At 42.6% G+C, this 22,507-nt stretch overlaps 2 protein-coding genes across 5 annotated transcripts; both read left to right on the top strand.

Moving 5' to 3' along the window:
- The first annotated feature begins 491 nt into the window (after window positions 1-491).
- aclyb (ATP citrate lyase b) lies at window positions 492-17,182 on the top strand. 4 transcript variants are annotated; one of them, XM_035145865.2, is made up of 30 exons: window positions 492-652; window positions 3,540-3,721; window positions 3,863-3,985; window positions 4,954-5,016; window positions 5,370-5,560; window positions 6,075-6,154; window positions 6,326-6,456; window positions 6,661-6,779; window positions 6,894-7,030; window positions 7,339-7,400; window positions 7,703-7,820; window positions 7,971-8,125; window positions 8,425-8,518; window positions 8,770-8,826; window positions 9,985-10,014; window positions 11,406-11,547; window positions 11,919-12,087; window positions 12,173-12,277; window positions 12,446-12,642; window positions 12,777-12,858; window positions 12,952-13,062; window positions 13,148-13,275; window positions 13,369-13,462; window positions 13,730-13,884; window positions 14,001-14,151; window positions 14,342-14,485; window positions 14,640-14,753; window positions 15,032-15,114; window positions 15,615-15,691; window positions 15,785-17,182. In XM_035145865.2, the coding sequence occupies exons 2-30, from the start codon at window positions 3,563-3,565 to the stop codon at window positions 15,877-15,879; spliced, it is 3,366 nt and encodes a 1,121-aa protein (XP_035001756.1). In that variant the 5' UTR covers window positions 492-652; window positions 3,540-3,562; the 3' UTR covers window positions 15,880-17,182. The 4 variants fall into 4 exon arrangements, with proteins under 4 accessions (XP_035001756.1, XP_035001757.1, XP_035001759.1 ...); XM_035145866.2 differs by lacking the exon at window positions 9,985-10,014; XM_035145868.2 differs by lacking the exon at window positions 8,770-8,826.
- Window positions 17,183-17,902: 720 nt separating this feature from the next.
- Window positions 17,903-22,439, top strand: klhl11 (kelch-like family member 11). The gene is made up of 2 exons (XM_035146730.2): window positions 17,903-18,750; window positions 19,579-22,439. Exons 1-2 carry the CDS (start codon window positions 18,167-18,169, stop codon window positions 21,161-21,163), a joined length of 2,169 nt encoding a protein of 722 aa, XP_035002621.1. The 5' UTR covers window positions 17,903-18,166; the 3' UTR covers window positions 21,164-22,439.
- Window positions 22,440-22,507: the final 68 nt, after the last annotated feature.

Raw genomic sequence — 22,507 nt, forward strand, 5'->3', positions numbered from 1 at the left:
TTTGTGACCGATGGATAATTTAATTGTTCGTTTTATGGCGTTTAATCTTATGATCTTATGATAATGCCTTGGTTTTATTTTTTTCTACAGACAAAACGCCTAAAGTTGAATTTAAAACAATAAAAAGTCAAATTAAAAAGATGAGGAATTTTTGGCTGTATGATTTGTAATTTTCTGACTGATGTTCATTTTAATGTTTACAGTTTTACATAGTTTTATTCTAACCATTGTTCTTATTATAAAGCCTTGGTTTTATTTTTTTCTACAAATGAAACGCCTAAAATAGAATTTCGAAACAAAGAACGTGAAAATACAGAAAATGAGGAATTTTTGTGTGCACGTTTTGTAATTTTCTGAACAAGGCTTATTTGAATCTTTACAGTTTTACGGTGTTTTATTCTAACCGCTGCTCTTACTAGAAAGCCTTGGGGCGTGTCTGGCTTCTCGCACGTGACCGCTTTGAGCCAATGAGCGGGCGGCAGCGACGTGTAATCGGTCGCCAGATTGTGGTGAGACCACTGGAGCGGAGGAGGAGACGACGGACGGCAGAGGACTCAACCGGGGACCAGGAGAAGCGACTCTTCAGGCGGTGGCACTTCTCTGCGGGACGAGGGTCCGCGGCTTCTGGAACAAAGCGACTCCGACCGACGAGGTGATCACTTCCGCCCCGTGTGTGTGTGTGTTTTCTAAAAGCCCGGTGTTAGCTGATAACTAGCTAGCTAGGCTACAGCGGTTAGCCCCGGTGAGTGAGTGAGTCAGGAGTCCGGGTCAGCGGATATGAGATGCTGCGAGGCTCCTGCTGCAAACACCAGCGATGACACGGGCTTTATTTAATGTCTCTTTTTAGTTTTAAGTCTTTTAAAGATGGACGTTATGCTCAATTAACTGCCTCATCACTAGCAGCGTTAATTACTCGCATGCTAACCCTAATTAGCAGCCCCTGCCTCGGGGAGCTTGTCATCTCTCCCCTCCCTGGATGTTTTCCTGCATGTGTCAATGAAATGTCCGCAAAAGTTGCTCCCTTATGCAGCCCCGTGGCTACTCGAGGCTTAAAGTTGTTGAACTTCCCCGGCAGGCAGAGCTAGCACGGGTGGGTGTGGTAGCTGCTGCTGCTTACAGGGGCTCCATTCATTTAGTGCTCGCCTGACGCATGTAGATGGAGCATTGGATGGATTCCTCAAACGACAGCTGTTTCTGAAGCAGCAGCACCACATCCATCAACTCCACCACCTCCACCCACTAACCCCCATTCACCGGCCCGTGTGCTGCTGCTGCTCCTGCCGACTCCAAACCCAGCTTCCTTCCATCTCAGAAAGCCGCACAGTGACATTCATTTCACGGCTAGATAGTCTCAAACAATGGGCAGGACCCGTGGATTATGTGCAGGATAAATACTGGGACATCTGCCTCTGAAAGCATGGCAGGTCAGCCTGTTAAGCCAAACCCTGCAGGTTGCATGTCACAGACCCCTTTGCAGATTTAATGCATCGCGGTGCTGCAGCTTCCACAGAGCTTTGTATTTCAGAAGCTGGAATAAAACCACAATAAAATGTGTTCGGTATCGCAGAGGAGATAAGATTCATGTTATCAAGCCTCACTGCTTATCACTGTTTAGTTAATGGTGGAAACCTTCAGGAGCTCCGGATCTCCTTTTAGATTAGAGCTGTAAACTTCAGGCACCACACCAAAAGAAACATGAACTACACATCAACATCTGTTTGTGTTCGCTGACGAAACATTGCCAGTGGCGTGTCTGCAGAGCAGGTCTGACAACATTGTGTGATGAATAAAACGGGAATGTCGGGTTGTCACCGGTGCAGTCTTCATCCGAGTTCATCACATGTTGTTGTTAGATTGCAAGGTCTGATGGATTCTTGTTTTTGTCAGTTAATAATCTTAAGTCTACATATGATTCACTTATCATTTTGGCTTCATACCAAGGGTTTGGTAGTAGTAGTAGTACACCAAATCTTATTTACTCTGTGGTTTTGCATAATTTCTGTGCTTAGGGCCGGAACTAACCATTACTGCCTCCGCTAAGGAGGCTATGTTTTCACTTTCATTTGTTTGTTTGTTAGTTTGCAAGATTGTGTAAAAACTACAGCAACACTTTGTGGAAGGATGTGGTATGGCTCAGAGTGGAACCCATCAGTTTTTGGAGCAGATCCAGATCATGGGGCAGAGCCAGGATTTATTAATTTTTTCTTCCTTTAACGTTGCATGCATTTTTCACAGTTTACATTGATTTCACAGAGGTCTTCCACATTTAGGGGACTGATATTCCTAAGTGTGTGAAAGTATGTGCACATCCAAATAAATATGTGGATCAAGTGAATTTAAATGTGGTATAAGAGGACTGTTGGGCCTTGGCAGAGGTATGATGGTGTGTGATTTTGTCGTTTTCCATTTTCTTACTATCTAATGCACAAAGACTGGTTTGTTGAATGACGCAAGGGGACTTGAGTTGTGTGCACAGACTAGTCATGGACTTGAGGTCAGGATCTGTGACTGACTGAATGTTAGAGTATGATTGTACCTCTCATTTCAAGCTCATAAATGGTAAAAGTCCCTTTGAGGATTCACCACTGTCTCTAAAGTGTGTGTTGACAGTTTGACACTCTGTCAGTGAAATGAAAGCAGTCCACGGCCTAATTAGTCAACATGACTGAAGAGGTACAAAGGGATTTGTTTTCATTGTGGATCTCAGGTTTCTAGGTTTGGAACAAAGTCATTTAGATCAGAGTAATGAAACTGTCGTCAGTCACAAACAGGAACATTCAAACTCTGCAGTATTGTGGTTTTATCTGTACATTTTCCATATGCTTGCTTTGTTAGCAATATTAAAAAGAAATCATCTTTTAGACGAATGAGGACATTAATACACACATCTGACAAAATATGCAGTCAGGTCACTACGATGAGTTGGTAGAATTATTAAGTTTTAAAGACCAGATCATTTTCAAGTTCAGATCATAGAATTCTCTGTTTATCTGAGTTTATCAGCATCAAAACAACTGCATGAAAACTTAGTGTAGCATTGAACTCAGGCAACCATCATGAATATTTTGGTATGTGGCCGTGCAGCTGATAGAAAATGCTTTCACGCTTTATCTCTGTATTTTGTCTCTGTAAAAAATCTCAACCACTGATAAGTGTTGCTGGCAAGGCATCAGAAAGCCTTGGAAGGCCACATGGCTTGAATTCAGAAATGAAGACGAGTCACTTTTACTTTGTCAAACACGACTTTGGGACCGTTTAAACAATTTAATTCCAGCACATTTAATCAATCGCTTGTACACAATTTCTTTCTTGACACCCATTTATTGATTAAACCAAGGTCATTAAATATTGTATACATACATTTTTATCGGGCTTGATAGTAGTTCAGTCCTCGTCTTGTTCTAAAGTGACTTAGCCTGTAGTTTCATGTCGCTCCCAATGCACATGTGCTTCTTTTTTGTTTATCTTTTATCCATCATTGTGTAGATATTATCATGTTCCTCCTGTGAAATTGACCGTCCTCCTCCCTCTCTCTAAAGGTCCTGTGCTAGCCAGCGCAGCCATGTCGGCGAAAGCCATCTCAGAGCAGACAGGAAAAGATTTCTTATACAAGTATATCTGCACTTCAGCGGCCGTGCAGAATCGCTTTTCCTATGCCAGAGTAACCACCGAGACTGACTGGGACAGCCTCACGCAGGAGCACCCATGGCTGCTGACAGAGGTAAAGCTGCTGTGTTTTCATTAAAATGTATTAAACACAAATGCCTGTACATGATACCAGGCAAGTTTTTGCCCGGTATCGGTTTCACATGGCTTTTGTTTGATTTGAGGTTCATCTGTCTTCTGCTCGCTCTTCCTGTAGCGTCTCGTGGTGAAGCCAGATCAGCTCATCAAGCGGCGGGGGAAGCTTGGGCTGGTGGGCATCAACCTGGACCTGCAGGGTGTCAAGGAATGGGTCAAAAGCCACCTCATGAAAGAGACCACTGTAAGTTTACTGTACTCCCTCCTTTTTGGCACAGTGAGATTTTAGACCAAAAACAATCCAGCATTACCTTTTGAGACAATGAGGTATGATCCAAGAATTCGAGCTAAGAGTAACAGATCTAAGAGTTTATTAGATATCAACACACTTCAGAGTGGATTATATTACCATAAAGGACTATTCTACTTCTTTAGTTATTGTTTGTTGCTGTGATCTCTTGGTTAATCAGTATAAAAATGCTGTTCATGTTGCAAAGTTCACAAAGCAACCTACCAGAAATATTCACTTGGACGTATTTGATTGGCCAACACAGTGTCTCCTTTTTTGTAGGGTGACTTATTATTATTTTTTTATTCTTTTTGAAATACAACTTTATTATCCCCTGGGTAGAAATGTGGGACACGGGCAGACCTGATAAATGTGTTGTTAAAAGCAGTTCAAATGCAAATTCATTGCATCTTGCATATATTTAGCAAACAACTCTTCAATTTGATTCACACTTATTATCTTGTAAATTACAAAAACATTTGCCCAACAGTTTGACCTTTTGAGTACTGAATCACTAGTGCCCCATTTTCTTTTTTTCTCAGTATATGGAGAGAGCGTAAGCTATATTTCCTTGTTTTTCCCAGGACCTGTCATGTGTAGGCGCATGTTGTCTGGTTTCATAGACCACCAGCTTATGTGTAGATCTGTCAGGTCAGAGGTGACGTAAAGCCAATGGAGGAGGAGGGGGGGGTCTATTCTGGTCTACCATATATACAGACATGCATATCTGCTCTCCAAACAGGCAGAGGCCATACTTCCACTGTGGCCATTGGTTTCTTACTTTGTTTAGTGAGAGCAAGTATTAAAAAAGCAACTACCAAGATGTTTAATATGAAACTAAGACTGTCTTTTATATTTAGTAAATTTCAATGGGTTCTAGTTTAGAGCCAGAAACTAACATGTTTGGGGTTTGTCTTTAATAGGTGGGAAAGGCAAAGGGTGTGCTGAAGAACTTCCTCATTGAGCCGTTTGTTCCACACACACAGGTAATGTATTCCACCCTCCTGTGTCAAGTCTAGTATATTTGCATAGCCTTTTTAAATCCTCAGAGAGCTGCATAGACCCCACAACAACCAAGAAAATGTCAGTCCTCTAAGCAGGGCAATAAAACCTCCAGGACCAGCTTTCATAAATTATTATGTTACTTCTAGGTCACCGAGCATGTGATTAATTGGTTAATTTCTTAATATTTGTTGAGAAACGAACAAACTCAGGTGCAGCAGTATGTGTGCGTTTTTTGTTAGCAGTGAAGTGTGTGAACAGGCTCACTTAAACAAGTAAAATGTTAAAAGAACTTGTGAATCTATGATAATGTCTGTGTGTCCATGTATTTGACCAGGAAGAGGAGTTTTATGTGTGTATCTATGCCACACGTGAGGGCGACCATGTGCTTTTCCACCACGAGGGAGGAGTGGAGGTGGGCGACGTGGACGCCAAGGCCCAGAGGCTGATGGTTGCAGTGGACGACAAGCTGAGCGAGGAGCAAGTCAGAGATCAGCTCCTCACGCACGTTCCTGAAAATAAGAAAGAGTACGAATGCATCCTTTTTTATCCACATGGAAAGATCTATAGCATAACAGAAATATCACAATATTGTGTTTATTTGATACTTTCAAAATGCAGACTCTGCTTCACTTCAGAGAGCCAGTTATTGTCATTGATATAAAAAGTGATAACTTGCCACTTTTACATCATATATAACACATGTATTATATCTAACTGTCAGTGGAAACCTGGTTGTGGTGGCTTTGTATATTTTTCTGCCAGTGAACTAAAGAGACTTTCTCTCTTTAGTTGTGTTCCTGTGTTGTTTGCTCTTGAACTTTATTATCTCCCTTTTTGGATTCCACCCCACTGTGAGCAGAGAACATGCTGATCTCTCTCTTTCATACAGTTAAACTTTTCCTTCAGAGCTCTAAGCTGAGAAGGAAAATGTGAACACTGTGAATTTATGTCACATATTTATTTAACTTTGTGGTTCTCTATTAAGAGTTGTCTTTGATTTCCTGTTTGAACTTTTCTTCATTTTTTTTTCTCCATAAAGAGCCCTGTCTAGTTTTATCGTGGGTCTCTTCAACTTTTATGAGGACCTCTATTTCACCTACCTCGAGATCAACCCCCTTGGTAATTACTATGTGATGTTTTACTCAGCTCTTTGTGATTCGTACAAGCAAGATTCAGTGTTATTCTTCAGTTTTTAAATGTTCTATATTTTAATAATAATTCAATCACATGAACTAAGAACTTTTGTGTGTGTGTGTTTTTTTTTTTTTTTTTGTATCTCCTATCAACCAGTTGTCACCCACAAAGGAGTGTACGTCCTCGACATGGCCGCCAAGATTGATGCCACAGCGGATTACATCTGCAAGGCTAAATGGGGTGACATTGAGTTCCCACCACCTTTTGGCAGAGAGGCATATCCTGAGGTGAGATCTGAAGAACGATTAATCAGACTTTTCTAGTTTGTCGTTTTTTGGGGTTATAATGTTCCCGTTTACTTTCTACTTTCTCAGTTTATTCATAGAGGCTGTGAAAGTTTAATGCCTTGGTGGGATGTGACAGATTCATTTATTTTAATGACATGCATACCTACTAATCTTTTATATACATGTATGATTTGTCACTTGTAGGAGGCCTACATAGCAGATCTGGATTCAAAGAGTGGGGCCAGTCTGAAGCTGACCCTGCTGAACCCTAGTGGCCGGATCTGGACCATGGTGGCAGGAGGAGGAGCTTCGGTTGTGTACAGGTAGTCCATTGTTTTGCAAGATTTATGTGAGACGTTTTAGCCAACAGGAGTTAGGAAGATTTACAAACTACAATCAGGACACAGTACTGACTGTCCATCTTCTCTCTTCTTAAGTGACACCATCTGTGACTTGGGTGGAGTGGATGAGCTGGCAAACTATGGCGAATATTCTGGCGCTCCGAGCGAACAGCAGACCTACGACTATGCAAAAACCATCCTCTCGCTCATGACACGTGAAAAACATCCTGAAGGTAAGTGCAGCCAACGCCCTCTCCAAACAACGTCAAAGAAGTTCCGAAAACTTGGCCAAAGTTGAAAGGCTGGGAGAAGGAGGTTACCAGAAAATGGACTCCCTTTAATTACCTTGGATATTTCTGTGTTTAATCATTGTTCTTCAATGTGACCTGTTCCTTCTCCTCTAGCATGTCTCCAGGTTAACTATTTGTACTTGGCCAGCAATAGATCTCAAGGCTGTCACTTCAACTATGTAAGTGGGGGTGTCAAATTTCAGTCACGGCCATACTCTTAACATGTCACCTCCTCTCTCTTTATTCTACAGGGAAAGTGCTGATCATTGGAGGAAGTATTGCCAACTTCACCAATGTAGCAGCCACATTCAAGGTGAAACGCAATGATATATTTATCTAAGACACATTATCACATTGCCACATAGTGAGTTCCTTAGAGAAAAGCCAACACCACTGCAATAGTTTCTTTCCAAAGCTGCAGCAGCTTGTTGAGAAGCTCAGTGTGAAATTTCACATCAAATAATGTTTTTTGAAGTTTTAAATGTGTCTTAGTATGTTTGAGAAAACATGGAATCAAAGTTTCCTCTTGTTTTCTGAGATGGACAAATGCCTTAACTGTTTAAAAATGTTGATAATTTTCAAGCCTGTAGCTGACCTGCCTGTCTCTCACTTCAGGGCATTGTCAGAGCCATCAAAGACTACCAAGGTCCCCTGAAGGAGCATGAGGTCACAATCTTTGTTCGACGTGGTGGACCCAACTACCAGGAGGGGCTGAGGGTGATGGGGGAAGTTGGTGAGTGAGTTGATGCAGAGAGAGAGAGAGAGAGAGAGAGAGAGAGAGCTTTTTGGACTAAACATTACAAGAAAGATGGCGAATTTTTACCTTTTTTTCTTTTTTGTTAAATTAGCAGAAGTTGTTAAAATTGTGTTTTTTCCTCTGCAGGAAAGACCACAGGTATTCCTATCCATGTTTTTGGTACTGAAACTCATATGACAGCCATCGTTGGAATGGCCATGGGCCACCGGCCAATCCCCAACCAGCCTCCAATGGACGCACATACTGCCAACTTCCTACTCAACGCCAGCAATAGTGCAATGGTATTTTTATTCAGTAACTTGCTTGGGAAAAATGGGATGATCTGCTGGTCATTTGCTGATTTAGTGTTTAGCATTTTCTTTATTGTGAAGGCAAACTTGCTAAAGACAGAGGACAAACCAAATCGTCGTTGCAGCACCATATTATTCATTTAAGACATTTTATAAGACGAGCTGTTGTCAAAAATTCATGTCTGCCTCTGCAGAATTAACAAAAATTTAAAGACACTACAATTGCTCTCCGTGAAAGACTGAAATTGTTAGTTCCATCTCAAAACATTATTTTTCTCTTTCTGCTCCAGACTCCAGCTACAACAAGGACGGCGTCGTTCTCTGAACCCAGGACGCCTAATGATGCCATCCCAGCGAAAAAGTGTAAAGCAGGTCTTCCAGCAGGTATTTAAACTGTGGGACTCTCACCTCCGCTGTTTGTTGTCCGCAAGACTCCATGCGCTCATACACTTCTGCTTTTTCATTTCTCTTGCCCTCACTTCCTATATTTTCCCTCCCCCAATGCGGTCGCTGCTATTCTGCATTTTCTTTTGCTTTCTCCCTCCTCCTCATCCTCCTCCTCTTCTTCTTCTTTTTGTTTTGCTGCACAAACTGTCCTCTCACCCCCCCGTCTTTGTCATGCTTGTTTCTCTAAGACTCTCTTCATTCTATACTGTGGCCTCAGAAGAATGTGGTCACAGCCGATTGGAAAGGTAAGTGGTAGGTGTGCCATGACCTCACTGCTCGCTGCTGTCCTCACGCTCCACGTTGGTTTTCCTATTGACTCATCTCTGTAGAAAGGACTTTGACTGTGTGTGACACCTACATGAAGGGCTGTGCGATATGAACAAGAACATCCTGAAAACAGTACATATTGTTATTTGTTACTCATTCCTTATTCTCCACCGTGTAAGTTGCAGATGTTAAGTTGTAACAGCAGCTGTTATCTGCTTCCACTCATTTGCATCGGAGTCTGGATTACTTTTGCAGCTCATCCATATACTCCGTCTGTATGGTTTTTCATGATTCTTGTGGAGGTGATGAAAGCGGTTAGTGGTGTTGGAGTCTGCAGCGTAATTTGCTGTTTTCAGGTCCACGTCAGACTCGAACCATGTCCATGCAACAGAAGAGTAGCTCCCCTTTTAGGTACATGTTCCTCATTTTGTCTCTTCCGAGTCTTCCTGTTCAGAATGACCCCATTCTCTGTAACGTTCTCTCACTTCATGTTTGTGTTGCCTTCATGCAATATCCTGCGCGAAGTGCGAAGTGCTGTCCAAATGATGAAAAACATTGACAGAGAAGTGATTTACTGCCCAACAAAATAACCTGAAACAACAGATCTTTTTCTATTGTTACACAAAATATATCGCACAGCCCTATAAACATGTTTGCATCAACTCCAACTCTTTTCCAGGTATATTTTCCTCAGCAATAATATTTTTGTATTAATACATAAAAATAATTAAATTGTGGAAATAATCACCAAATTGAGTATATCTCCCGTTTTAGTTTTTATTGCTAAGGCTCATAAATACAAGGATCTTTATGAAAAGATTTGTTGAGTCTAGTTGTGTGCTGTTGTGTCAGAAGTTCATCTCAGGCTATTTGGGAATGAGAGTTGAATAGCGGCTTGACTTTACATTTTAGATTGCTTCTTATAGCAGCACAGTAAAGGCATGCTCTTTAGCAGCTGAGCTTTGCATGCTCTTTCCTCTGCTAGGCTTTTAATGGAGTGGTTTCAGAGATGATAACACAGTTGCCACAATGCATTGAAGTCTATTCAAAAACGATAAGGTAAAGATGAACTCATTCTTTTCTCTTTTTGTGCTTATTTTGTCACATTCTGTGTTTCCATCCCGTGGGGATCACAGAAGCACAAGCCTCTTCAGGCTGCAGCGGAGGTATGCAAGGGTGTGAAAAACCAGTCCTCTCGGTCTTCTGCCTATTTCCCCTCTGCCTTCCCATCGTTGTCTGCTCTGTGATGTTTCTCAGCAGTTTGTCCCTCCCTTTTTCCCCCTTCTGATGGTGGCTAACTCTCCTTTGGCGCTGTAAATTATATAGAAAAACTCATTGTAACAATTATCTTTTAGGAGCACCTAAGGACAAAACTATCAGTTATTCTGGTTGGTTCAAATTGAGCAGTCCCACTCACAGTATTTGGTTTCTGTACAACCAGTGTCATCCTAAAATGTCACTGGACAGTTGATCGCTGTGTGCCTGAATTACTGTAGATCAGATGTAACAACAGAAGGCAGAGGAGAGGAGAGGCTTGGTAGGACTGGAACAAATGTGACGTAGTGAATAACAATAAATATTTCCAGCCACATTGTAAACTGACATTCTGCTTTCAAAACAGAGATCTGAACTTGAGTCTCCAGATGCTTTTTACTATGCCTCATATTTCAGGCTGTTGTTTTTTTATTTTTTATTCTTCCCATATGGGCTTGATTAACTCCTGAGTCATCGCAGTATCTGGACAGGGAAAAGTATTAATTCAGTTACTAGGATACAGCTGCGTCATCCGCACTCGGGGGGTTCTGTCTCTCAGACAGCCTCACATGGTGTTCGTGCTTAGCAAATGAAAAAATAGGGTGTAGAAAAATGTCTCTTAAGAGCATTGAGCAATTTTTACAAGCCCACAGTAGAAACAGTTTCTTGAAAAACAACCTAAACATATTGGCAGAGAAGGTACTTTCGTGACGCTTCGATGAAGCCTTCACCCTCTGAGGAAGTGAAGTTGGCCAATCTATCTTATCTCACACAGTGCAACTGCACAGGCCTTGTGCAGGACTATGAGTTGTTATTGGCATGTGAGCATGGAATGGTTCTAATCGAGCTTCAGTGTGGATCATTTGGTAAAGTTTCCCCTGTACAAGTTTGAATATTAACACTGAGGTCCCAAATTAATCCTTTTAACGGTGTGAGGGGGGTCGACAAAATAATGTCCTGAGTAACCTTATGTACATAAGAAGTGTGACATATTAGGTTGTGTGGCAGGTAACATACTAAATGCTTGTATGCATCAAGAAAGACGGACACGATCTGTTGTAGTTGTGTTTTCAGTGGTGAAAAGTCGTCAATCAGTTATTTTCTCTACCTCCTGTGTCTCTGTCCTCGTAACAAGATCTCTCTGTTCTCTACTTTTTTCCATCCCCATTCCTGGTGTTTATCTGAGCCAGACCTCCTTCTCTTGACTTTGATTTAATTTTTAATTTCTCTCTTCATCGCTAACTTTAATCTCTCTCTCTCTCTCTCTCTCTCTCGCTCTCTCTCTGCCTTCTCCTTCATGTAGCCAAAGCCACCACACTCTTCAGAAAAAACACCAAGGCCATTGTCTGGGGCATGCAGACCCGTGCTGTGCAAGGCATGATGGACTTTGACTACGTTTGCTCCCGGGAAGAACCCTCGGTGGCAGCCATGGTCTATCCCTTCACGTAGGTTCCCCAAGATCTAACCACTGCCCCAGTTTAAGGAAATTACAAGGGTCAATACATTTCTAAATTGTTACAACTGTTTATTTCAGAAAGTGTGTGTGTGTGGGTTAGTGGGTTAAACTTGTGTACTCGGAAGAAACATCTGTTTTCACAAACTAAGATGATGTAACCAACACATGATGCTGTTCAGCCACTTTTAACTTGCAGTTCTGTTTTTTTGAATCTTGTTTTACCAATTCAAGTCTTCATATCTTTCAAGACATTTCATCTTGATAAAATGTGTTAATCTGATGCCTTCATATTCTGACAAATGATAAATTTGAAAATCTAGTCAGCTCAACTTTAGATTCCTATATTTTCCTGTTGCCCAGTGGGGATCACAAGCAGAAGTTCTATTGGGGCCACAAAGAAATCCTGGTGCCAGTCTATAAGAACATGGCCGATGCCATGAAGAAGCATCCGGATGTGGACGTCCTGATCAGTTTTGCATCTCTGCGCTCCGCATTCGACAGTACAATTGAGGGCATGCAGCACCCACAGGTAGAAAGTCATACTCTCTACTGAATAAACATGTGATTTTCAGTCAGACATTAAAATGAAGTGTTTTATTTAATTGTGTTTCCAGATTCACACTATTGCCATTATAGCTGAGGGCATCCCTGAAGCACAGACAAGAAAGTTGATCAAGATGGCTGATGAGAAAGCTGTCACGATCATTGGCCCCGCCACGGTACGCATCACACCAACTGAAACTTTTAAAGCTGGACTCTCTGCAATTTCTACAATAGACTGTAAATTTAGATGTCATTGTCTCTGTTTGTACAGATACATGTAAGCAGTATGTTACACTTGTTTTAAGTGAAAAGTTAATTTGATAAATTTATTTTCTGTTTCCCAGGTTGGTGGCATCAAGCCTGGCTGTTTTAAAATCGGCAATACAGGCGGTATGCTGGACAACATCCTGGCTTCCAAACTTTACCGTCCTGGCAGTGTGGCTTACGTGTCGCGCTCTGGGGGAATGTCCAACGAGCTGAACAACATCATCTCCCGCACCACAGACGGCGTCTATGAAGGTGTTGCCATTGGAGGAGACAGGTACAAGAACTTATTTGCACATTATTTGCTTTGGATTCCGAGACAGTTAAGAATTCAAGATGATTTTATCTTGACAACACCGAAATGTTTTGTTGTTGGAAGGACTTATGTTGTGTTTTTTTCCTCTTTGCCAGATATCCAGGCTCCACGTTCATGGAGCACGTCCTTCGTTACCAGGACACTCCAGGGATTAAGATGATAATCATGCTGGGAGAGGTGGGGACAGGCTCATGGAATGTTCATATTTTCAGATTGACCTGTGGGTAAAGCAATTTGTCATTTTTAACATCTTTTACTCTAACAACCCAGATCGGAGGCACAGAGGAGTACAAGATCTGCCAAGGCATCACAGAGGGCAGGATAACCAAGCCTGTCGTGTGCTGGTGTATTGGAACCTGTGCCACCATGTTTGCTTCCGAGGTTTGTTGAGGAAAAAAATTTCTGAGTATTTTGTTGTGGGATGAGGATTTAGTGTTTTTGATTAATTTGGTTGCGCTGTCTTCAGGTTCAGTTTGGCCATGCAGGGGCCTGCGCCAACCAGGCTTCAGAAACGGCAGTAGCCAAGAACCAGGCTCTGAGGGACGCCGGAGCTTATGTTCCGAAGAGCTTCGATGAGCTGGGAAACGTCATCAAGTGAGAGGGTTATCACATGATCATGCAAAGTTTATCCCTGATTTGTTTTCAGGGTTTTTCACTCATGTTGTGTTTGTATATTTGATGAAACAGGACTGTTTATGATGAGCTGGTGGCCAATGGTACGATCATTCCTGCTCAGGAGGTTCCTCCCCCGACGGTACCTATGGATTACTCCTGGGCGAGGGTAAGCATCTTGATGATTAAACTACATTAAATATTTAGTTGTTGTATAGCAACTATTTAGGATGTGTAGATAGACTCATAACATAAAGAAACCTTTATGGTAAGGATTTGTTTGTTTAAGAAATGTGACCTTGGTACAGTATGTTAAGAGCTTAGCATTTTAAAGTTGAAATATAAACTTGTTGGCGCTCTCTTGTGGCCAAAATATTTAATGACGCCACTTTTACCGCAAACATAACACTTGAACTCACTGCTGGGTTTTCTCCAGGAATTGGGACTGATCCGTAAACCAGCCTCGTTCATGACGAGCATCTGTGACGAGCGAGGCCAGGAGCTCATCTACGCTGGCATGCCAATCACTGAGGTCTTTAAAGAGGAGATGGGTTTAGGAGGAGTGCTGGGCTTGCTCTGGTTCCAGCGCAGGTTAGTGTGACTACGTCAGACAGGGATCGCTTCTTTAATGGGGAAAGAAGCGATGGCTCTTTATTTTTTTTTAAGAAACTTATTTTCAGTGGAAATATCTCTGTTCTTTTGTCAAGGTTGCCGCGCTACGCCTGCCAGTTCATTGAAATGTGCCTGATGGTGACTGCGGACCACGGCCCAGCTGTGTCTGGTGCACACAACACCATTGTCTGTGCTCGTGCTGGCAAAGACCTTATCTCAAGCCTCACCTCTGGCCTACTCACCATTGTCAGTACTCACGACACAAAGACATTACACACATTCACACTGTGCCACCATCAAAATAACAGAAGTGGAAGGAATATGTACTTTTCTACCAACTAGATTTGAAACTGATTTCCCTGCACTTTGATTTTAAAAATGGTTCAAACTGACCAACTGTTTCTGTGCTGAATTGTTATGTATTGACTTATTTCAGGGGGACCGATTTGGGGGGGCTCTGGATGCAGCTGCAAAGCAGTTCAGCAAAGCATTCGACAGCGGCATGCTCCCCATGGAGTTTGTCAACAAGATGAAGAAGGACGGGAAGCTGATCATGGGCATCGGCCACAGGGTCAAATCGGTATGCAGCGCTCAGCTTTTCACAATCTCTTAAGTTACATAGTCATGAGCTTTAAAATATTATCTGTTTTTTTATTTTGAAGCAGAATTCTGCAGTTAAGAGTTTCTTCAAGACAAAACATCCGTATTAAAAATTACAGTTTCTTTGTTTTCAGATCAACAACCCGGACATGCGGGTGCAGATTCTGAAGGACTTTGTTAAGCAGAATTTCCCCTCCACCCAGCTACTCGACTACGCCCTCGACGTCGAGAAAATCACCACCTCGAAGGTACTTGTCAGTTGAATTAGCGAGAGGGAAACAAACTATATGAGGAATTTTCAAAAAGCAAAAACGCTAATGAGATGAAATGGTCTGAAAGGATGTCAGAAGCTACAATCAGGGCATTTGTAAAGGAACCTGTATATTATTCAAATGTTAGAATAAGAACATTATAATGACATACACTCATTTCAGTCCAACATCTGTAGACACAGGGTTGGCTAACTCACTGATATTCTTCTGAAATTAAGATGAATTGATTTTTGCTTTTTTAAATTTATTTTCAGAAACCCAACCTGATCCTTAATGTCGATGGTTTTATTGGTGTTGCCTTCGTGGACCTGCTCAGGACGTGTGGCGGCTTCACACGGTAAGAATGTCTGCTAGGAAACAAAAAATGTTATCACCATTGCAAATTTCAGAGTACATAAAATATAAGACTTTTAATGAGTATGGCAAAAACCACAACTTTGAAACCATTGAATACTTGTTTTATAACTTTTCTTTTATCTATCATTAATAGGCATAGGGTTTATAACACACTATAGTGTAGCTGTAAGCAGATATAAAGACATTTTAAATCATCCATGTAAAAATATTTTTCAGACAATTTCATCTTCTATCAAGCTATATATTATTATTTATTACAACTGTATTATATTCCAGCCTCCCACTATGGGTGTCCACAGGAGGATAATAGTTACATTACATTACTAAACATAATTATACTGTTATTTATAAAATTATTCTTAAATAAATTTGAAAAACTTTTGGATGTCAAAAGTGCATTGTCTGTGCTGTTGCTCTCTGCTTTGATCTCACGCTGACTGCCCTGTATTGTTTCTCACATGAATGTTGAACTGGTTCCAGAGATGAGGCTGACGAGTTTGTGGAGATCGGTGCACTGAATGGGATCTTTGTCCTTGGCCGCAGTATGGGCTTCATTGGTGAGTCCCATTAAGACTGAGCCATGACACCAACTGTTTAAAGTGATAAAACAAGACCAAGTGTAAGTTGTTTGTTTGTTTGTCTTGTATTAGGCCATTACCTGGACCAGAAGAGACTGAAACAGGGTTTGTACCGACACCCCTGGGACGACATCTCCTATGTTCTCCCTGAACACATGTCCATGTAAACTGCACATCAGACTGGGACGCACTTCCTGATGTGGCCGCCCGTCTCACTTGGTGTATTGGTACTCTCCAGTTATGACAACAGCTGCCTTCTGAAAAAAAAAAAAATAGGCCAGGAGGATTCTGGAAAGTTGAACTGCTCTCTGGTTGAGGGATCTGGGAAGAGGTTTTCAATCTAGTTTTTACGGAGACAAAGGGGAAGTATATTTTTAGATTTATCTTTTGACAAATTATTTAAAAAAAAGTCTGAGATGTAACTTATTCAGTTTTGAACAAAGAGCCAAACCAATGCAAATTACAGCAATTGCAGGAGCTTAAAATCAACCGGTACTTTAAAACCAAATGCTGAAGAAATCTGTTTTGCGTAGTTGGTACGAGGGGGCAGGATTCAAAGCCCATTTCAAACCTGCCCCGTGTTACGGAGTCTAAGTTAAACTGCAGCTGCTGATAAGAGAAATTTGTTCAAGCTCAGCAATACTGTGGGACTTAAATACTACTTACCAAAAAAAAAAAAATCACCTTTTTATTTTATTTTAAATATGCAGCAGTTCCCTGTTTCAAGCCACAAGAAAAGTGTGCTTACGCATGCTTTGTCTTTGAGTATTGCACCTTAGTTTAAACTCTAGCAAATGTAGACCCATGATTTATTTTCCTTTCTTCTCCACGGTTCACTCCCATTGAGAAACATCCAAAAAATAAACCAAAGTTATTTTTAGGGAGTTGTTGTCTTTGTTTAAAAACAGGCTCCGGTGGTTGTTATTACAGAGCTAATCTAGATCTGACATTTTGAGAAGGAGGTGTCGTAATGAGCTGAAGGAATTAAACACCAACTGATTGAAGTGTCACTCCACCATTGCCTTTTTTGACAACTACCCTGTTTACAAACCCTGTTATCGACAAGTGGTGGGAATTCATCAGCAGCTGTAAATTAGATGCATTCGAGACCTTTACAATAAATCCAAACCTAACCACATTTGTTGCTGTTCTGTCAGAAAACACAAACGTGTGGACACACCAGACAAAACGCTTCATGAATGAGCCCTGTGAGTCTCGGAGGAATCTTTTGGAGAGGGACCATGAAAGCAGAAATCGATTGCTCATTATAATATGTGGGATCTGTAAAAGATTTGTTCGCTGAAGTCTTGACACCAACTCAAAAGGCTTTGAAACCACCCACTTTACAGCCTGTTATGTTTGACCTTTGTTTTGCTGTTTTTATTTAACTGTGAAAAAAAATGCTTTGTTTTTGTAATAATGCTGTCATATAGTAGTATAATAATAAAACAAGTGTTGTTTAACTTTTCATTCTGGCTGCTGGTTAATGTCTGTATTTGTTGAAGGTGAAGAAGAGGGATCTGTGGACGGAGCTAATGACTTATTTTGGTATAACCTTTTTATAAACATACATAAAGTCTAACCAGCCATTGAGCTGTGTGCACATTTTAAAATGGCTCAAAAACAAAGAAAAATACAGTAAATGTGAAAGAGCTGTTTTTATTCAGTAATACGGAGTTTGTCCATCTGCAAAACTAAACAGCCACCTATTCATTTGATGAAGTTATTGATTAAATGTTGTACAATAATCAATAACATCTGTAGTTCTAAGTCTTAAGCAGGTGGATTTTAATAGCTCATCTATAAATGATTTATTAACCATCAATAAGTCATTAATTACAGTTTATGAACTCTTTATAACTGGGGCTTATCTGTACCACTTGATTTTAGAGTTTCTAAAATATTAGTCTGGATAGTATATATACGGTGGCCCTGATGTGCAAATCAAAAAGCACAACAGTAAATAAGTTTAGGATTTGTTGTTATATTTAGTTATTTGTTGTGTGTTTTGTAATTTATGTTTTGTTGTGTTTAGTGATCTGCTGTTATATTTTGTGATTTGTTGTGTTTTGTTATATTTATATTATTTTTTGTCTTTTGTACTTCGGGGGCCACCGTAGATGTATAACAGCCCATACATATAACTTATATAATTTAAAATAAGACGTAACAACACATTAGTCGTCAAAGCAGCACGCGCATGCGCAGAGACGGAGCCTCCACTGAAACAAAGTTTAAATCCCTCCGAAATAAACACGCGTTAAAGGCTCGTGAGCAACGTTAAAGAACACGCGGGACTCTGATTGAGTTCGTGTGTCCGTGTTGTGTTGACAACACGCGGGTCACAATGGACCTGTTGTCTCCCGCTGACGCTCCATCAGCGGAAAAACACAAATCACCTGAAGACGGAAGTGAGCAGCAGATTTCAGTCCGGGCCGCGAACGCGCCGCATGCATGTCACTGACTGACAGTTTGTTTACGTGTGTTTTCTACGTTTGCGAGTTATTCCCCAAGATCCGCCAGAGCCTCCGGCCGCCTCTGACACTGGCTTCCTGCGGGGGTATGGCGGCGGCGGTGGCTGCTGCGGCTGCGGCGGAGGAGCCGGAGGACCGCGCTGACCGGAGCTGCGTTGGCGGAGCGGCGCTAACAGGTGACGGGGAACCGGAGGAGGCCGAGGAGTTCACCTGCCCGACCCACCGCTCCGGGCTCTCCCGGCGGCAGGACGAGCAGAGGAAGGCGGGGCTGTTCTGCGACGTGACGCTGGAGTTCCGCTCCGGGGGTGCGTGCGGGTCCGGAGGGGAGCGGGTCCAGACGCTGGCCGCCCACCGCTCGGTGCTGTCCGCGGCGTCGCACTACTTCACCCTGCTGCTGGGCGGACACTTCTCCGAGTCCCAGTCGGCCCGAGTGGAGCTGAAGGGCTGGAGCTCCGAGGGCGGACTGGAGCCCGAGGCTGTGAGGAGAGTGATCCAGTTCATGTACACCGGAGAGATCACGGTCTCCACCGCTAGTGTGCATGAAGTCCTGGAGCTGGCTGACAGGTGAGGTACATCTTTCTATCTGAACCGGGAAGGGACTGATGTCTGTGGATGAACGATTTCAATACAAATATCATGTATGCGTTTAATTGATTCACCCACTGAGTACTTGGGTAGAAGTATGTAGTGGGTGATACAATTAAACACAACAATGTACATGGTGAAAGTATTTCAATCTTACATTTAATCTGAATCAGAAATTGGAAGGGACTGATGTCTATGGACGAACGATTTAAATAATCATGTACATTGTCGTGTTTAATTGTATCACCCACTCCATACTTGTACCAAAGTGAGTCTGCTGGGAACAGGTGAGGCTCGTGTTGGTGTTTCGTGACCGTGCACATCGTTATTATTTGCCTGACTTGTTGTTTCGTGTGTCAACAATGTGCTGGTCTGACAACTCTCGTGTTCTGCTGCACCTACACCTTTGCCCTTTTTGTAAATACGCAGACACTGGTGATGTCATGATTATTGTCGTCACTACACCCAGCTTCAACCTGGGCAGAAGTTCCAGTTAAATAATATTGTATTTGTATAGCACCAAATCACAGCATCCATTATCTCAAGACCTTATGATATTAGAGAAATTCCGTGTGATAAGAGCTACCTCAAAATAACAGTAACCATCTTTGAGAAACATTGATTTAATGTGCATTTTGACTTTGTAGTTTGGTCCCATCCACTAACATGGAGGAAGCAGGGCATATGGCCTTTATTGCAGCCAGCCACCAGGGGGCGGTCGGGACTATTTGGCTTCACTTAAGGGGTGCTGTCATGTCGTCCATCTTTATTTACAGTCTGATAATTCTGACGTGTTCTCACCTCTAGGTTCCTGTTGGTGCAGCTGAAGAGCTTCTGTGGAGAGTTTCTCATGAAGAAGTTGAGCTTGTCCAACTGCGTCGCCGTGCACAGCCTCGCCCACATGTACACCCTGGACCAGCTCGCCCTGGGAGCCGCCAAGATGATTCGGAGGAACTTCCACAATGTCATCCGCAACGAGGAATTCTTCACGCTGCCGTTTCACCTCCTGCGAACCTGGCTCTCGGACTCCGAAATCACCGTGGATTCTGAGCAGGAGCTGTTTGAGGCCGTCGTGAAATGGGTGCAGCAGAACCCGGAGGAGCGAGAGAAGCACTTTGAGGAGCTGTTCGGGCTCTTGAGGCTGTCACAGATTGCTCCCAGTGTACTGATGCAGGTGGTGAGGAAGGAGCCCTTAGTGGCAAACAGTGCGTCCTGTCAGAAGCTGGTGTCCGACACCCTCGAGGTTCAGGCTATTCACTTCGAGAGCCTCAAGTCTGCTGATTTAGAGCTCTGTGCCTCCCACATGACGGCCACCCAGCCCCGTTTTGGCCAGAACATGGACGTCATCATGGTGGTGGGTGGTGTTTCAGAAGGTGGAGAGTATCTGAGTGAGTGTGTGGGCTACTTTGTCGCAGAGGACCGCTGGGTCAACCTGCCGCACATTCACAACCACCTTGATGGACATGCTATCGCAGTCACCGACAGCCATGTTTATGTGGCGGGCTCCATGGAGCCAGGCTTCGCCAAGATGGTGGAGCGCTACAACCCCAACCTCAACAGCTGGGAGCAGGTCAGCAGCCTGAGCTCTCGCAAACACTCCTTCGGCCTCACATGTGTTAAAGAGGTTCTCTGCAGCATCGGTGGTCACGGAAACTTCAGTCCAGGCTTTAAGGACGTCACTGTCTACGAGCCTGAGCAGGACGAGTGGCGAAATCTTGACCCAGCACCAAAAATACTACGAGATGTCAAAACGGTGAGCGTGGAGGACCGCTACGTGTACGTGATGGCCAGGACCCCTGTGGACTTGGACTTCGAGGATGGACTGAGCACCGTGACCACTTGCTACGACACAGAGAGTCACAAGTGGCAGGATGTGGACTCATTGCCGCTCATCGATAACTACTGCGTCTTTCAAATGGCCGTCGCGTCCACCAGCTTCTACCACACGGCTTCCTGTTGCCCCAAGACCTACGATGTAACACAGGAGGACGCTCAGCAGAAAATATGCATAAACATCTCCGACGACATCCTCGACAGCCTCCCTCCAGAGGTCCTCGGTATGGAAGGTGCCGCCATCTGCTACCTGGGTGAGGACGTATTCATCATTGGCGGCTGGAGGAACAGCACCAACATGGACAAGCAGTACCGCAAGGAGGTCTACCGTTACTGTGCCGAAAAGAAGCGATGGATGCTGCTGCCGCCCTTACCTCAGCCCCGCTGTCGAGCAGCGGCCTGCCACGTTCGCATCCCGTACCAGTATCTGTACGGCTGCCAGCGCTACCCCATGCCCCAGAACCTGGCTCGTCAGCGGGACCGCATGCAGCAGATGCAGCAGCTCCATCTGCGCACCCTCTCCCTGCGGAGGCAGCTGCAAACTCAGATCGAATGTTGACATTGAATCTCTATTGAAACGTTCGGACTTGCACAATACTTCTGAGGCTTTTATTCTCCGCATGGGTTTACGTGGGGCTGAAGTTCACACTGTTCAAATTGCCAAAAGAGAAAAATATAAGAAATACCAAGACAGGCTAATAAGTTTTCAGTCTTGTATATTTATTTATAACTCCAAATTAAACCATGATTTTACCCTTTTTTGCGCTGTTAAAATTGTTTCTTGTGTGTGCCGCTGGAACGAGACCATCATTTCGTGTGCAAGAAATAAGAATTAAGCAAAGCATATATTGGGGAACAGGGTGGAGTGTGATTATATAAACACATAAGCCCACATAAGCCTGCATAAGGCAATTTTGCACTAAAAACTGTTGTGTTAATGATGATTTTAAATTCCAATGAATGTGTATAAATGTGTATGATTTATTTCAGCTGGTTAAAATTGCTTTATGTGATCAGCATATCTTGAAACTTAGACCAAATATCGCCATGATAACGTGTCAAAATATTTCTGCTTCTGATTTACATTTAAATTCTAATTTAAAATGTCGTTATGTCAGGGACTAAAGTTTGTTGAGTTCTTGGTTTGTTGGTTTTTCTGGAATCTTTGTGCTTCTTGCAGAATTTACTCTGCATTTTCCTTTGAGTGACCAAGAGCACATGTTCACACATGGACACTGAACTGCTGAAAGACTCTAAAATGTGTAAAACACTTTAAACCATGAACTTCTCTCAATGTTCTTAACTTTTCTTTTATCAATGCAGTTGATTTAACTGCATTTCCTGCACTGAAAGACCCTGAATGTTAATTTAAATGTTTTCTTCTCAGTGTTGTGTGGACCAGTTGCTGAGCTCAGTGTTTCTCTGTTACTGATCAGAAACTGCTCATGTCTGTGGTATCTCCAGCCAGGCTGTCTGTAACTGTGGTCTCATTAGACATGGTGAGCCAGACACCTTTCCACTAACATACTGTGCATAATGTGAACTGGTGGATGAATGAGTTCATTCAGTTGTGGAGGCTTTGATTTTTTAGTTACTGTCACTTTCTAGAGTGAAAACGGACACAGGGAGATTTTGACAGGAATATATAGATGTCACATTTGAGGCTTCAGATTTTTGTGCCAAGTTTGATAAGAAGTGATTTTAGACTGAGTATGATTTGCCAGTGCCATGTATTCAGATGTCATGCGGCCAAGCCAAAGGTACCTTGTGACATGGTGTCATTGCAAAAGCTGTAAGTGCACAAACTCTATAAAATAAAAGTTATTGCAGTGAAATGTAGTTTGTCATCTCTGAAAAAATAATGTACCCATCTATTTATCTTATTTACCCGCAGCCAAATAGA

This window comes from Hippoglossus stenolepis, chromosome 21 (genome assembly GCF_022539355.2).
Source record: "Hippoglossus stenolepis isolate QCI-W04-F060 chromosome 21, HSTE1.2, whole genome shotgun sequence".
Lineage (NCBI taxonomy): Eukaryota > Metazoa > Chordata > Actinopteri > Pleuronectiformes > Pleuronectidae > Hippoglossus > Hippoglossus stenolepis.

Coding starts and splice junctions, on each gene's coding strand:
- klhl11 (XM_035146730.2), top strand. CDS start 18,167: ATGTCACTGACTGACAGTTTGTTTACGTGTGTTTTCTACGTTTGCGAG. Junction 18,751..19,578: donor GTCCTGGAGCTGGCTGACAG/GTGAGGTACATC, acceptor TCTCACCTCTAG/GTTCCTGTTGGTGCAGCTGA.
- aclyb (XM_035145865.2), top strand. CDS start 3,563: ATGTCGGCGAAAGCCATCTCAGAGCAGACAGGAAAAGATTTCTTATAC. Junction 8,827..9,984: donor GGTCACAGCCGATTGGAAAG/GTAAGTGGTAGG, acceptor TGGGGATCACAG/AAGCACAAGCCTCTTCAGGC. Junction 14,754..15,031: donor AGAAAATCACCACCTCGAAG/GTACTTGTCAGT, acceptor ATTTATTTTCAG/AAACCCAACCTGATCCTTAA.